We start from the raw sequence: 13,809 nt of genomic DNA, 5'->3' as shown, positions 1-13,809 counted from the left end.
GAGTTTTTAATTTCGTTATGTTGGGACTTGGGAGTTAGAGTGTGTGTGGGTGTGTGGTGGGGGTATGGTGTGGTGGTGAAAATTGGGTGGAAGGATGAGAAGGGGTGAGAAAAAGGGTTGGTGGAAGTGGTGGAGGGGTGGGGGTGGGATGAGAGTAGGGAAGAGGGTTGGTGGGGTAATGAGGAGTGGAAGGGTGGGTGGGGAAGTGGTGATGTAATGAGGAGTTGGAGGGTGGGTTGAGAAGTGGTAGAGCAATGAGGAGTGGGAGGGTGGGTGGGGAAGTGGTGGGGTAGGGGGGGGGGCTTTGAGGTAGAGGAGGTTGGTGGGAGGGGATTGGGAAAGGAAGGGATGTGGTGAAGGTTTTGGAGAATTAAAGCTGCAGTGGCTTGAGATGTCAGTTGCAGTCCATCTCGGTGTGGCACAAAATGTCAGTCGCAGTTTATAGGTATTATGACTCCAGGTCGCTATTGACAGCGGCTACAGACGATAGAACTGTCTTTGGAGAAAATGTGAAGGAACAAGAGGGTAATGCAGAGAGAGAGAATCAGTTCAGTCACTACTCACTATGGTTATAGACGACCGAGCTGTCCTTGAATATCAAGATGTGGAAAAAGAGGGTAGTGATAATGCAAGTGGCTGCCAGAGCAATCCAGGTGATGGTTGTGAAGGGGTAGAACATAGCATGCCAGCGAGGTGGTGGTGGAGGCACCTGAAATGAAGTAATGCACTTTACTGAAAATAATAATAATGATTATCATTATTAGTATTTAAGACTAACATTTATATATAAGACTCTAGTATTGCATGGAGGCGAGCAGCCAAGAGCTGGAGAGGTGAAGATGGGATTTTTGGAAACGTGTGAGGGGTGCTGGAAGTGGAAAGGATGGGATAAAGTGTGGTTAGTGAAAGGAAATCAGTGATGAAAGCATGCTTAGATAGTATGTTTTTTGGGAAGGAGACAAGGGATGTAAATAAGGTGGTGAAAAAATATATGTGACTGAGTTGAAGGTGGTGGGAATCGTGATAGGCCAAGAAAATGTTGGATGGACAGAGTGAGTGAGTGTATCAGACAGAGAGATATGAAAGCTGATGAGTCTAGGGAAATGGCAAAGTATCGAGCAAGTTGGATGCATGACGATGGTTTGGCACCTCCTTTTTCAGTTGACAGTATTCGGATTAGTAATAATGAATCAATGTGAGAACAGGAGTACCTATGAGAGGGAGCCAGGATTCTGGGAGCTAGAATGGTGTGTGAATGGGTGTGTAACCCATTTTACTGGGTATGCTGTTGATAACTTCTACTATTGCATTCTCTCCTTTCGTTGAACATAAAAATCATCATACTAACTTCCTGGATGTGCTGTGGGTAAGATTACAAGTTTGTACATGTCTAAGTGCAGGGGTTGTTGCCTCCCTTTGAGGCTCACAGTGGGGGGCGGGAAGACCTTGGGTACACATATGGGAAAAGGGGAGACAACTTTTACCTGTCCTGGCACTGAGGACAGCTGCATGGCTCCCATCAGAGAGTTCCAGGTTCACTTCCGAGTACAGCATTGTCAATATATTAGTTGATTTTTCCTGTGATAGTATAGGTTTCTTTCATTTGATGTATGCTCTATGAATAATATGCACACAACGACTTATCTTGCTCTCGTGTTCCCAAACTTGAGTCTTCTGAATACTCTGCTCTCTGGCTTTGGCTTTCCTGTAATTCTCTGACTAAATGTATCTGCGCTGTTTACTTTTCCCCTAGTTCTACTGACTATGAAAACTCTTTGACTGTCTTTCTCCTTCGATGGAACACATCCTATCTGCCTCCCCTTTCTCTGAAACCTCCATTCTAGGAGATATCAATGTTCACCACCACCTTTGGCTCTCCTCTCCTTTCACTGACACACCTGGTGAACAAGCCAACATCTTTTCTATCCTTAATTACCTAGATCAGCTTGTACAGCACATTACCCATATCCCTGACCGCCTTGGAGAGAGCTCCAACATACTTGACCTCTTCCTTACAATCAATCCTTCTGCTTACACTGTTATCTTTCCCCCCCGTTGGGCTCCTTATATCACAGCCTTATTACAATAACCTGTCCTATCACCCCGGTATGACCTGTGGACCCTCCAATGAAACGTCAGTTGTGGCACTTTGGAGCTGCTGATTGGGAGGCCCTCACGAAGTACTTCTTTGATTTTCCCTGGAATGATTATTGCTTCCATGGCCGGGAGCGATCTGAGTGTGCCTTGCACATTACGGAGGTTATTCTCTCGGGCATGGAAGCATACATTTCCTTCTCATATTCTTTGACTAATGCAAGAAAGCCTTGGTTTAATCACACTTCTTCTGACACAGTCCACAACAAGCAGAGGGCCTATAAAAGATATCGGAGCCAACCCACCCTTGAATCACATCTTTTTTATAATTCTGCTCGGAATCGTGCTAAGTCTATTTTTTGCTCTGCTAAAAATAATTTCATCCATACTAAATGCACTCAACTCTCCAACTCGAATTCTTCCCGCTCCTTCTGGCATCTCGCCAAAAACCTTTCTAACAATTTCACCTCAACGTCTTTCCCTCCTCTTTTCTGCTCTGATGGTTCTGTAGCTATTTTTTCTACTGATAAAGCATATCTCTTCACTAAGACTTTCTCCTCCAACTCCACCTTTGACAATTCCAGTGCTGTTCCTCCATTACTTCCCCCCTCTGACTTCCTCATGGCTGTCATTTAAATTTCTTCAGCTGATGTATTTTCTGCCATCACTGGCCTCAATACTAACAAGGCACATGGGATTGATGGGGTCTCTCCCGTTATCCTCAAGAACTGTGCTTCTGTGCTTACACCCTGCCTAGGTAAACTCTTTCGCCTTTGTCTGTCAACCTGTACTTTTCCTTCCTGACGGAAGTTTGCTCTCATTCAGCCAGTCCCAAAGAAGGGTGGCCATTCCTAACTCTCTAACTATCGTCCAATTGCTTTAACATCCTGTATCTCAAAAGTTTTCGAGTCCATTCTTAACAGATAAATTTTAAAGCCTCTTTCCTATCACAACTTTCTTTCTGATCGTTAGTATGGGTTCCTTCAGGGACGCTCCACTGCCGATCTTCTCATCACTATTCAGACTCCTGGTCATCCTCCTTTCGGGACTTTGGAGAAAGCTTTGCCATTGCACTTGATATCTCAATGGCTTTCGGTCGAGTATGTCATGAATCTTTAATTTCTAAACTGCCCTCTTACTGTTTCTATCCTTCTATCTGTGCCTTCATCTAAAGCTTCCGTTCTGGTCGAACTATAGCTGCAGTTGTAGACGACCACCGTTCTTCTCCTAGATCTATCAACAGTGGTGTTCCTCAGGGCTCTGTCCTATCACCAACTCTTTTGATTTTATTCATCAGTGAACTTCTAAGCTGTACATCTAACCCTATCCACTCACAAGCTGATGATTCCACCCTTGACCTTTCCATTCGGTTCCCGCAACATCTATCTCATCAGTTACTCCAACAATCGAGGGATGAGGCTATGGCACACCTAATGTCTGACTTGTCATATCTCTGACTGGGATAAATGTAATCTTTTTCTTTTTAATGCATCAAAGACTCAGTTCTTACATCTATCAACCTGACAAAATCTTTCACAGGACTACCCACTAATGTCTAATAATATCCAGCTCAGTCCTGCATCATCCTTAAACAAACATGGGGTTTCATTCCTTTGAGATTTATCTTGAAAAGATCATATTACATCTCTTGTAAAACCTGCTTTCAAGAGATTAGGTGTGCTAAGCTGACTCCGTACCTTTTTATCCCTAAACAGTTGTTGACTTCATACACAGATTTTATTCACCTCTGTGTAGAGTACAACTCTCCTGTGTGGGGAGGCTCCCCACATACAGCTGTTCTCAATAGGGTGGAGTCAAAGGCTTTTCGTCTCGTTAACTTTCCTCCTCTTAAGGGCTCCCTTCAGCATCTGTCTCTACACCACACTGTTGCATCTTAATCTCTTTTCTATCGTTACTTCAATGGTCACTGCTCCTCTGAACTGTCTGTTTACATCCCTCCACGGGCGCATAGCACCCGTCTAGTAACAAACCCTCATCTATTTTCTCTCCATCTCTCTAGTGCAAGAGTTAACCGTTACTCCCAGTCCCTCATTTATGCAACAGGTCAACTATGGAACTGTCTTCTTCTGTCTGTATTTCCTTTTTTTATGTAAGGAAGAAGGAACCGAAGGTTGGAGCCCGCAAAACAGTTCCTTCCAAGAAAAAACAAAAACAGAACAAAAGAGAGCCAAATTCACGATACGTTCATTTTGAGATGCCTGGACATACTTCGTCTGAAAGACTGGAGACCATAGGAAGTAGGAAATACATATAGAGGGAGACAGTTACAGAGATGACCTGTTGCATTAATGGACTGGTAGTGACGGTTAACTCTTGCATTAGAGAGTTGGACAGAATATGATAGAGTTTATTGCTAGACAGGTGCTATGCACCCATCATAAAAGTGGAGGGATGCAAGCAGACAATTCAGAGAAGCAGTGACCATGGAAGTAGCGATAGAAAAGAGATAAAGATGCAACAGTGCGACGAAGAGACAGAGGTTGAAGGAAGCCAATAAGAGAAGCAGAGTTAATGAGACAAAATGCCTTTGACTCCACACTATTAAGAAGAGCTGTATGTGGGGAGCCTTCCCATACATGAGAGTTGTACTCCATACAGGGGCGAATAAAGTCAACAACTGTGCATGGGTAAAAAAGGGACGGAGTCAGCTTTGCACATTTAAACTCTAAGAAACAGATTTTACCAGATGTAATATGATCTTTCCAAGATAAACCCCGAGTGAATGAACTCCCCGAACATGTTCAAGGATGATGTTGGATTGAGCTGGATAATATTAAACATTAGTGGGTACTACTGTGGAAGATTTTGTGGGGTTGATAGGTGTAAGAACTGAGTCTTTGATGCATTAAAATTAAGATTATTTATACCCCAGTCAGGGGTACGAGCCAGGTCAGATATTAGGAATGCCATAGCCTCATCCCTTGTTTGTTGAAGGAATTGCTGAAATGGACTTTACAGGAACCGAATGGAAAGGCGAAGGGTGGAATCATCAGTGTACGAGTAGATAGGGTTAGATGAACAGCTTAGATCATTGCTGAATAAAAGGCAGAGAGTTGGTGATAGGACAGAGTCCTGAGGAACGCCACTGTTGATAGATCTAGGAGAAGAACGATGGCCGTCTACAACAGCGGCTATAGAACGACCATAAAGGAAACTGTATGAAGGCACAGATAGAAGGACAGAAACTCGATCGAAAGCCTTTGAGATGTCAAGTGCAATGGCAAAGCTTTCGCCAAAGTCCCGAAAGAAGGATGACCAGTAGTCTGAAAAGTAGGTGAGAAGATCACCAGTGAAGCTTCCCTGAAGGAACCCATACTGATGATCAGAAAGAAGGTTGTGATAGTAAAAATGCTTAAAAATTTTTCTGTTAAGAATAGACTCAAAAACTTTTGAGACACAGGATGTTAAAGCAATTGGACGATAGTTAGAGGGTTGGGAATGGTCATCCTTCTTTGGGACTGGCTGAATGAAAGCAAACTTCCAGCAAGAAGGAAAGGTACAAGTTGAAAGACAAAGGCGAAAGAGTTTACCTAGGCAGGGTGTAAGCACAGAAACACAGTTCTTGAGGACAACAGGAAGGACTCCATGAGGCCCATATGCCTCGTTAGTATTAAGGCCAGTGATGGCAGAAAATACATCAGCTGAAGAAATTTTAATGTCAGCCATGAGGAAGTCAGAGGGTGGAAGTGAGGGAGAAACAGCACCGGAATCGACTAAAGTGGAATTGCGGGAGAAAGGCTGAGCGAAGAGATCTGCTTTATCAGTAGAAGAAATAGCTACAGAGCCATCAGAGTGGAAAAGAGGAGGGAAGGATGATGAGGTAAAGTTGTTAGAAAGGTTTTTGGCAAGGTGCCGAAGGAGTGGGAAGAATTCAAGTTGGAGAGTTGAGAGCATTTTGTACAGATGAAATTTTTGTCAGCAGAACGAAAAATAGACTTAGGACGATTCTGGGCAAAAACATAAAAAAGATGTGATTCAAGGGTGGGTTGGCTCTGGTACCTTTCATAGGCGCTCTCCTTGTTGCGGACAGCATTACAACAAGCGCGATTAAATCAAGGCTTTCTTGCATTAGTCAAAGGGTATGAGAAAAAAATGTATGCTTCCATGCCCGAGAGAATAACATCAGTAATGCACAAGGCACACTCAGATTGCTCCCGGCCATGGATACAATAATCATTCCAGGGAAAATCAAAGAAGTACTGTGTGAGGGCCTCCCAGTCTGCCATTTCTTTGGAGGGTCCACAGGCCTTACTAGAGCGATAGGACCGGATAAAGTAATAAGGTTGTGATCGGAGGAACCAAATGGAGAGAAAATATTAACAGAGTAAGCAGAAGGATTAGTTATAAGGAAGAGGTCAAGTATGTTGGAACTCTCTCCAAGGAGGTCAGGGATATGGGTAGGGTGCTGTACGTGCTGCTCTAGGTCATTAAGGATAGAAAAGATGTAGGCTTGTTCACCAGGTGGATCAGTGGAAGAAGAGGAGAGCCAAAGGTGGTGGTGAACATTGAAATCTCCCAGAATGGAGATTTCATGGAAAGGAGAAATGGATAGAATGTGTTCCATCGTAGAAGTAAGATAGTCAAAGAATTTTTGATAGTCAGTAGAATTAGGGGATAAGTAAACAGCACAGATATATTTAGTCAGAGAATGACAGGAAAGCCGAAGCCAGAGAGTAGTGAATTCAGAAGACTCAAGTTCAGGAAGATGTGAGCAAGATACGTCGTTGCATATACTGTACATACACAACTGGCACCTTTGGCTTTGAAGTGAGTATAGAGAACGTAGGAGGATACAGAAAAGAGTTTGATGTCAGTTGCATCAGACAGCTGAGTCTATTAAAAAGAGAAGGTGAGGTTTAGAAGAGGAGAGGTGATGTTCAACAGAGAGAAAGTTAGAGGAAAGGCCGCGAATGTTGCAGAAATGAAGAAGTGAATCAGACTGTGATTCCAGGCAACTCATAGAGTCGTCACCGGGAGAGGGGCGGATGGTCAGTGGGGTATGGGCTGGTAAAAAAAAAAAAAAAAAAAAAGTGAGAGGGGAGTACAGGACCTGGGGATTGCCCAGCACACACGTCCTGCCTCCTGGCTGGCTTTGTGGTTGAACGTCTTTTTTTTTTTTTTTTGTATATGTAGCCGCCTGCACTCTTTTAGGAGGAAACGGGATAATGAAACCCGCCCACATAGACTCGACTATTTATTCGGTCATACCTGAAAATGCGATTTTACTCTCTCACTATACTATAATGGCATCACTCGTCATTGTTATAACACTTGCTCATACATAGGAATACAGTTTACCCTCAATATGCTATGTTATACCACAGTTTACTTCGTATACACATATCACTGTAAATTCTCGTCCTTATTTTCCTACATTAATAATCGGGTTGTGCCGTGGCATCAACCACGTGCAGATTAATAAGTATTCTTATAATTAAGCAAGGGCAACTCACTTGTGGCGGGTCCAATTTTCGTCATACTATATCAGTGTGTGTGTAGGGTTGTGAGGTACGCAACACTAGTCCCTCACGGGCGTAATATCCTCACAAATTAAAACTTTCACAGGATGGTCGTGGAGTCGCACATCACGCTTGAACTCCACCCTTTCGAGTCTCTGTCTAATAACTCCACAGGATCACTGCCACCCCCTCCTTCACTCCTCCTGACTACCCACACTCGCCCATGGTGTCTTTTCCAAGGCATGGTGTTCATTATCTTCAAGTTTATGGATGTTATGCTTACGCGGCTGTATATGCATAAACACTGTGTAGGCATCCTTCTGTCTCTCTCTTACACTCCCCCCGCCCCCCCGCTCTCTCTCTCTCTCTCAATGTATTTATCTGTGACTGCGACACGATTACTCTCTCTCTCTCTCTCTCTCTCTCTCTCTCTCTCTCTCTCTCTCTCTCTCTCTCTCTCTCTTACACACACACACACACACACACACACAAAACGAAATTATATGACTATGTCAAGGTTAGCTTCTCTCTCTCTCTCTCTCTCTCTACCGCGTTAGATGCGGTAAGAGTATAAGTAGTATGTATTTGACAGGCAGGTCTCATTTAAAAATAATCATGAACTATAAAGAAAAACACATTAGTCTAAAGTACTTGTCAAAATATAGGGATAAAAAAAGTATAGAAACAAGAAATGAAAGTATCAAAGAAGCAAGAGATACAGAAGTTAAGATGGGAGGAGATTCAGAGTTCTATACGTATTACTACATTCCACACTGTACTCACAAAACGCTTGTAGCGGATGTAATGTAGCACTGGATGTCTGGATGTAGAATTCTGAATCTCCTCCCATTCCGAACGCTCACTTATTTCTGTCCTTTTTCATCTCGATTCTACAGCTTTTCCATCCCCCTTATCATAACAATCATTCTATAATTTATTTATTTTTTTTTCATTCTTTTCTGAGTCATGATCTGGGTGACAGAGATTGTTCTTAAAATATTAACTCTCTTACTGCAATGCATCTGTAAGCATTTTTGTGGCGTTTCATGCCCGTGTACGTCTTTTGATGTTGGGGTTATGACTGATGAAGATATAAGAAAGAAAAACAAATCATTATTTTGGCGACACGATTTCGCGACTCCTACGAAGGTTAGTGTGGCTTTGAGAGTAACTTTGCACTTAAACAGCGAAGGTCTTTTTGTCCGTTTGCTTAAACTTGGGCTCTGGGAGCCAATCATCATCATCATCATCATCATCATCATTATAACCCTGTTCTTTATAATCCTTTCACTATAACGTATTTGTATATTTTATTACCGCTATTTCTGAATGACTTCGTCCACTTCTGTATGGTATTTAGCAAAGACAGATTTGGAAACTTTATATGTTACCCCTTAAGCACGAGTTGGAATCGAAAGTTAATTGACACTTTTCTGGATATAGCTTGAAATTTAAAATACATGAGCTGATTGAAGGATGGCTTACATTGAGCATGGTGCGATATCATTCAGTAGTCACGGCTTTCAACAAATCCATGACATAACTCTCACTGTCGTATTGAATGGTCAGACGAGTTCATTCATCTTAAGACTGGCCTCTCGTCACGTTACGGTAAACAAGTCTTCCCAAACCCCGATGATAACAGAAATCTCGAAAATTCTGTTATTTTAGTCGTCAGACGATTAAATTCAACTTAAAAACTAGAGGTCCCCACAAGGAAGGAATCACACCAGCCGCGAGCCGATACATATCTAGCGCGGCTCGGAATATGACCTTGACCTGCTTTCACCAATTTCGAACTCGTACAGATTTTCATCCTTACTACTCACCTGTAAAATTTTGTGACGATAACTTAAGCTGCTGCGAAGTTATCGTGGTAACAGACACACACACATTGACCTACTTTCACCAATTTCGAACTCGTGATCGAATTCCTTCTCTACTACACACCTGTAGGATTTTGTGATATCTTGAGCGTTTGCGAAGTTATCGTGCTAACGGAAACACGGACAGACAGACAGACAAATTGAAAACAATACCAGTTTCGCTATCGCGGCTCAGCTTCTACAACTCAGTGAATAACTTTCCGCTTGATTCATGTGAACGTCAAACAATTTTATTCAGCTTTTGGGAGTGACATTTCTAACCGGACAGCAATGTTGCCACCAAGAATTCTAGGAAATTACGATGCTGGTAAAAAAAAAAAAAAAAAAAAAAATCTGTAGATTTGCCAAAGTGACCATTCCGAGAAAACCACTATAACACAATCTGCAACTTTGGGTGGCAATGGAGGACAACACGAAGGTCTTATATTTTCCACAGCCTCCCTGTTCCTCTTGATCCCCGTGAATTTTTCTCTAATTGACCAGAGAAGTCACATGCCATAAGATGAAATGGAATTTAGTCAGAATAATGTCACTATTTAGAGATAAAGAAAGAACTACGGCAGGGATGGGATTTTTTTTTTTTTCGAAACAGTGAACTGTGTATAGTCGGTTTGTTATCATCTAATGGAACTGGGCCTCTCAGACAATTTGATTCAAAACAGTGTTTGCATGACATTTTATGATCTTAATATAAAGCAGGAATGAATCTCCTTGGTTACAAGTCAAATTAACCTTCCAGTCTGAAAGCACTTGTGGTAACCGACTTCTGTCAGTCATATTAACCGAATATAACACTGGACCCAAGCCATATTTAATGCAAATACAAGAACTTTTCATCTTCATGATCATCATCATCTTTATCGTCATCATCTAATTCTGTGTGGTCCCCTGAGGAGTGTAGGAGGCATGGGCTAGGCAAGTTGGTCCTGACATTTAAGATAAGAGTGACCAGCCTAACTCATCCCTGAGTGGCACTTCGTGAGCAACCACCACTTGGATATAAACCTGCACAGGTCCAGTCCTATTGGTGTGCCTTAATTACCCACTAAACCATCAGGCGCCATAATTTGGTTATATGGTTACCACCCAGCATAGTAAATGGTTTCCTGGTGTACAGGAAACCATTTGGCTTGTCACTCAATGTAGAGTCACCCATAGACAGAAGGAGGAGGAAAGAATGAAGGAAAGAAAGACGGAAGAGGAAGGAAGGAAGGAAGGAAAGAAGGAAGGAAGAGAAGAAAGGGCAGCCACCTGAGAGCAGAGCTACATCGAGCGAGTAGATGATGAGTGCCCTCACCTACAACACCAAAAAATCTTTTCCAAGTGGGATTACATCGTTCTGTGTCCATTCCTCCTGTATACAAAGGCAGAGTTTGCTCTGCTGATGAACTCGCAATGAAACCGGTAGATCAAACAGCGCATGTGAAATGTTATCTTATTGGGGAACTTCAAATAAAATTATCAAAGAGCTGAAGTGATATCTACAGTATATGTGTCAAGTTTCTTATCAATGAAGAGAGTTAAGTCCTTATTTTGTAGGGAAAATGTCTTCCCATATAAAAATATGTAGTTTAAGCTTCTTTTTCAAACAAAATCCTACAGTCTGAAAATACCCACAAAAATCTAGATCTGCAGATAAATCTGTGGAAGAGTCAGCACTGCTGGCGAGGGTAGGTTTAACCTTCACTTACGACTTCACCTAAAAAAGTCTCCACAAAGTGGAGTAGATCGTACGGAGGCAACACGAATAAATCAATAAAACACGTTACCGGATAAAAGGAGTTAACATTAGAAAAACATTATCGGATTTAAGGGATTAACTAGCTTTTAGCACGGTGCTGTACGAATCAGTAATCATGACTTTGAAAAATCTATAAATATTAGTTAATTGTGCAGGATACCGACATCGTTGATGACAATAATGAATATTTTATTTATTTTTACTGCTCCCGAACAAGTTGATTCAGCCTGGGAAAGCGCCTTGTAGTTGGAGATAATGGAGGCTGTACTTGACTCCTCCAGTTCTGAAAGTCTGTCCCAAGTTCAATAGTGTCGTTTAAAAGTATCAAGTATTTTGTTGAAAAATGCGTCATCAGAGGAAAAGGCTTAAAATGAGCACCGTCATTTGTCAACCGTGTGATCTGCTTTCCCCCATGAAACAGCCGTATAAAGAAACAGCATGATTAGCAAAGGAATGGGTGAAATGGAATGAATTGTTGGTGGATGGTGGGGCAGCTAGGGTGGGTAGTTAGGATAGGCCATGACTGTATACCGTGCAAAAAGGGATGCTGTAATTTAAGTGGTCTGAGTGCAGTTAAGGTACATTTCAAAATAGCCTTCGAGAATGAAACTGTTTGGAGCTAAAGATATATGCGTGGATGACAAAGAAATAAGAAGGAAGAACTGGAGTTGTTGTGCGCGGTAGAAAGTGGCCGTGAGAGCATATGCTGTGAACATGGGTGCTGTATGCTTATGATTTGAGTGCATTGAGGCTATATTTCAAAGTTTCTTAAAGTAACAACGGCAGGAATAAGATAACCTTCCATTACTTTCATAATACATTATACCATGCAATGCTGGAAGATTCAAGGCGTTAACTTACTCTGAGTGCAGCGCTGAAAGCATCAGTCTTCACTGGTATTGAGAAATCCACGACCTCCAGCCTATCATGCAAGATGCCGACGTTGTTGAAGGTGAGGTCTTTCTCTCTCCTCACCAGCTGTCCTAGCAGTCCTGTCCACGACCCGTTGATGTAGTCTGCCCACTGTCCGTCTGGCGGTACGGGTTGAATCGTGTACGTGAAGTTTAGACGGGAACCCAGCAAGTCCATCATTATGATCCCTGTTCCGATGGCTGTGGCGTCTGCAGTAAGACAATTTAGTAGGTTATCTGTCCATCTGGCATTACAGGCTGCAGAGTGTGTGTGAAATTTTGATGTGCTTCTAAGACCTCCACCATTGTTATGCCTGTACCGATTATAAATGAATAGATAAATTATCAACACACACACACACACACACACACACACACACACACACACACACACACACACACACACACACACACACACACACACACACACACACACACACTTCTTTTTGGATTCTCTGCTATCAGAAGTATCCATTTTTTTATTTTTTTAACAGCAAAAAGGCAAACCATTTTTACCTAAAGTAAACTCCAAAGGATCCTCAATAACTAATGGTTCGGTAGTTATTTGATACCTCTTACCGTTTTTGCATGATGCTGTTCACAAAGGTCCAGTTACAGAGAGACAGACGCAGTTCACAAACAAACTTATTATTACAGATGTAGATGTTAACGTGTTGCCAATGTTTTGCCCTGCACCCCCGCGTCACAATTACGGGAATTCTGGCACGACACGGGTCCGCTTTCGACATTTCCGGATTTAGTGGGTGGTCTTAAGGCACACTACAGGGGATCCTTACCAGCACTGGTTTGGGGGTTTGTTGATACTCAAACTGCTTTAGTGTGATGCTCCGTACAAAGTTGGCACTGCAGACAGACAGTCAGATGCGAACCTAGGATTATGTAGTTAGATGTTATTATATGTCTTTAATGTTTTGTTAATCCCTCTTTTGTCATATATACAGGTATTCTGGAACAACGCAGGACGTGGTCAATTACAATTTTTTTTGAGAGTGCCGAATCCTTTTACCGTTTTAGGATGATGCTCCCCGAAAATATTCACAATACAGATATACAAACATACAACCGCGAGCTTAGGAATCTATTTATCTATCTGTATAAACATAAGAACCGAGTAGGGCGGTGGTTTGCAGCTACACCACGATTAGTTGGTGCCCTGTCGGGTGGGCATCCATGCAGTTACTGTACAGGCAAGCCCTGGAAACAGTGCTTTACTTCTTTGCAGCGATTCCTACTGTAATATCTGATTACTGTACATGTATATTCTTTTGTGATTTCTCCTTTGATCTGTTGTCTGAAAATGAATTGCATGGCTCATTACTATAAAGATTCTGAAAAATCTGAGAGGCGTAATAATTATAATTGTATCACCTTACAGTTTTTGTTAGTTGCTAAGTCCTGCGTGGTAAGTAGCCATGTCTCATTTTGTTATTAAAAAAAAAAAAAAATGTCATAACTGGGAGATAACTTGCATGGAACCAAAATTTACGTTTTTATCTTTCTTTGTATTATTATTATTATTATTATTATTATTATTATTATTATTATTATCATTATTATTATTATTATTATTATTATATCATTTTGTGTAATATCTACCTTGTGTTACTTTTGACTTTTTATCCGTTTTGCATTTTAAAGGTTCATAAAAAACTGGACTGTGTTATCTTTTTGAATGC

The 13,809-nt window shown here is 41.8% G+C and overlaps 1 protein-coding gene across 1 annotated transcript in view; it reads right to left on the bottom strand.

Annotated features, from left to right (window-relative positions):
• Nucleotides 1-13,809, bottom strand: part of LOC145416052 (putative glutamate receptor) — a 69,725-nt gene that overhangs the window by 42,458 nt on the left and 13,458 nt on the right. The window contains exons 3-4 of the mRNA XM_080285151.1: nt 12,063-12,322; nt 565-709 (exon numbers count right to left, since the gene is read on the bottom strand). Coding sequence (XP_080141277.1) covers nt 565-709; nt 12,063-12,322 — 405 coding nt within the window. The remainder of the gene's footprint in view (nt 1-564; nt 710-12,062; nt 12,323-13,809) is intronic.

Source organism: Coenobita brevimanus, chromosome 104, assembly GCF_032717465.1.
Source record: "Coenobita brevimanus isolate Jiangsu-jjx chromosome 104, ASM3271746v2, whole genome shotgun sequence".
In the NCBI taxonomy this organism is placed as follows: Eukaryota; Metazoa; Arthropoda; class Malacostraca; order Decapoda; family Coenobitidae; genus Coenobita; species Coenobita brevimanus.
The sequence above is the reverse complement of the archived record's forward strand: the minus strand, read 5'-3'. Positions and strand labels throughout refer to the sequence as shown.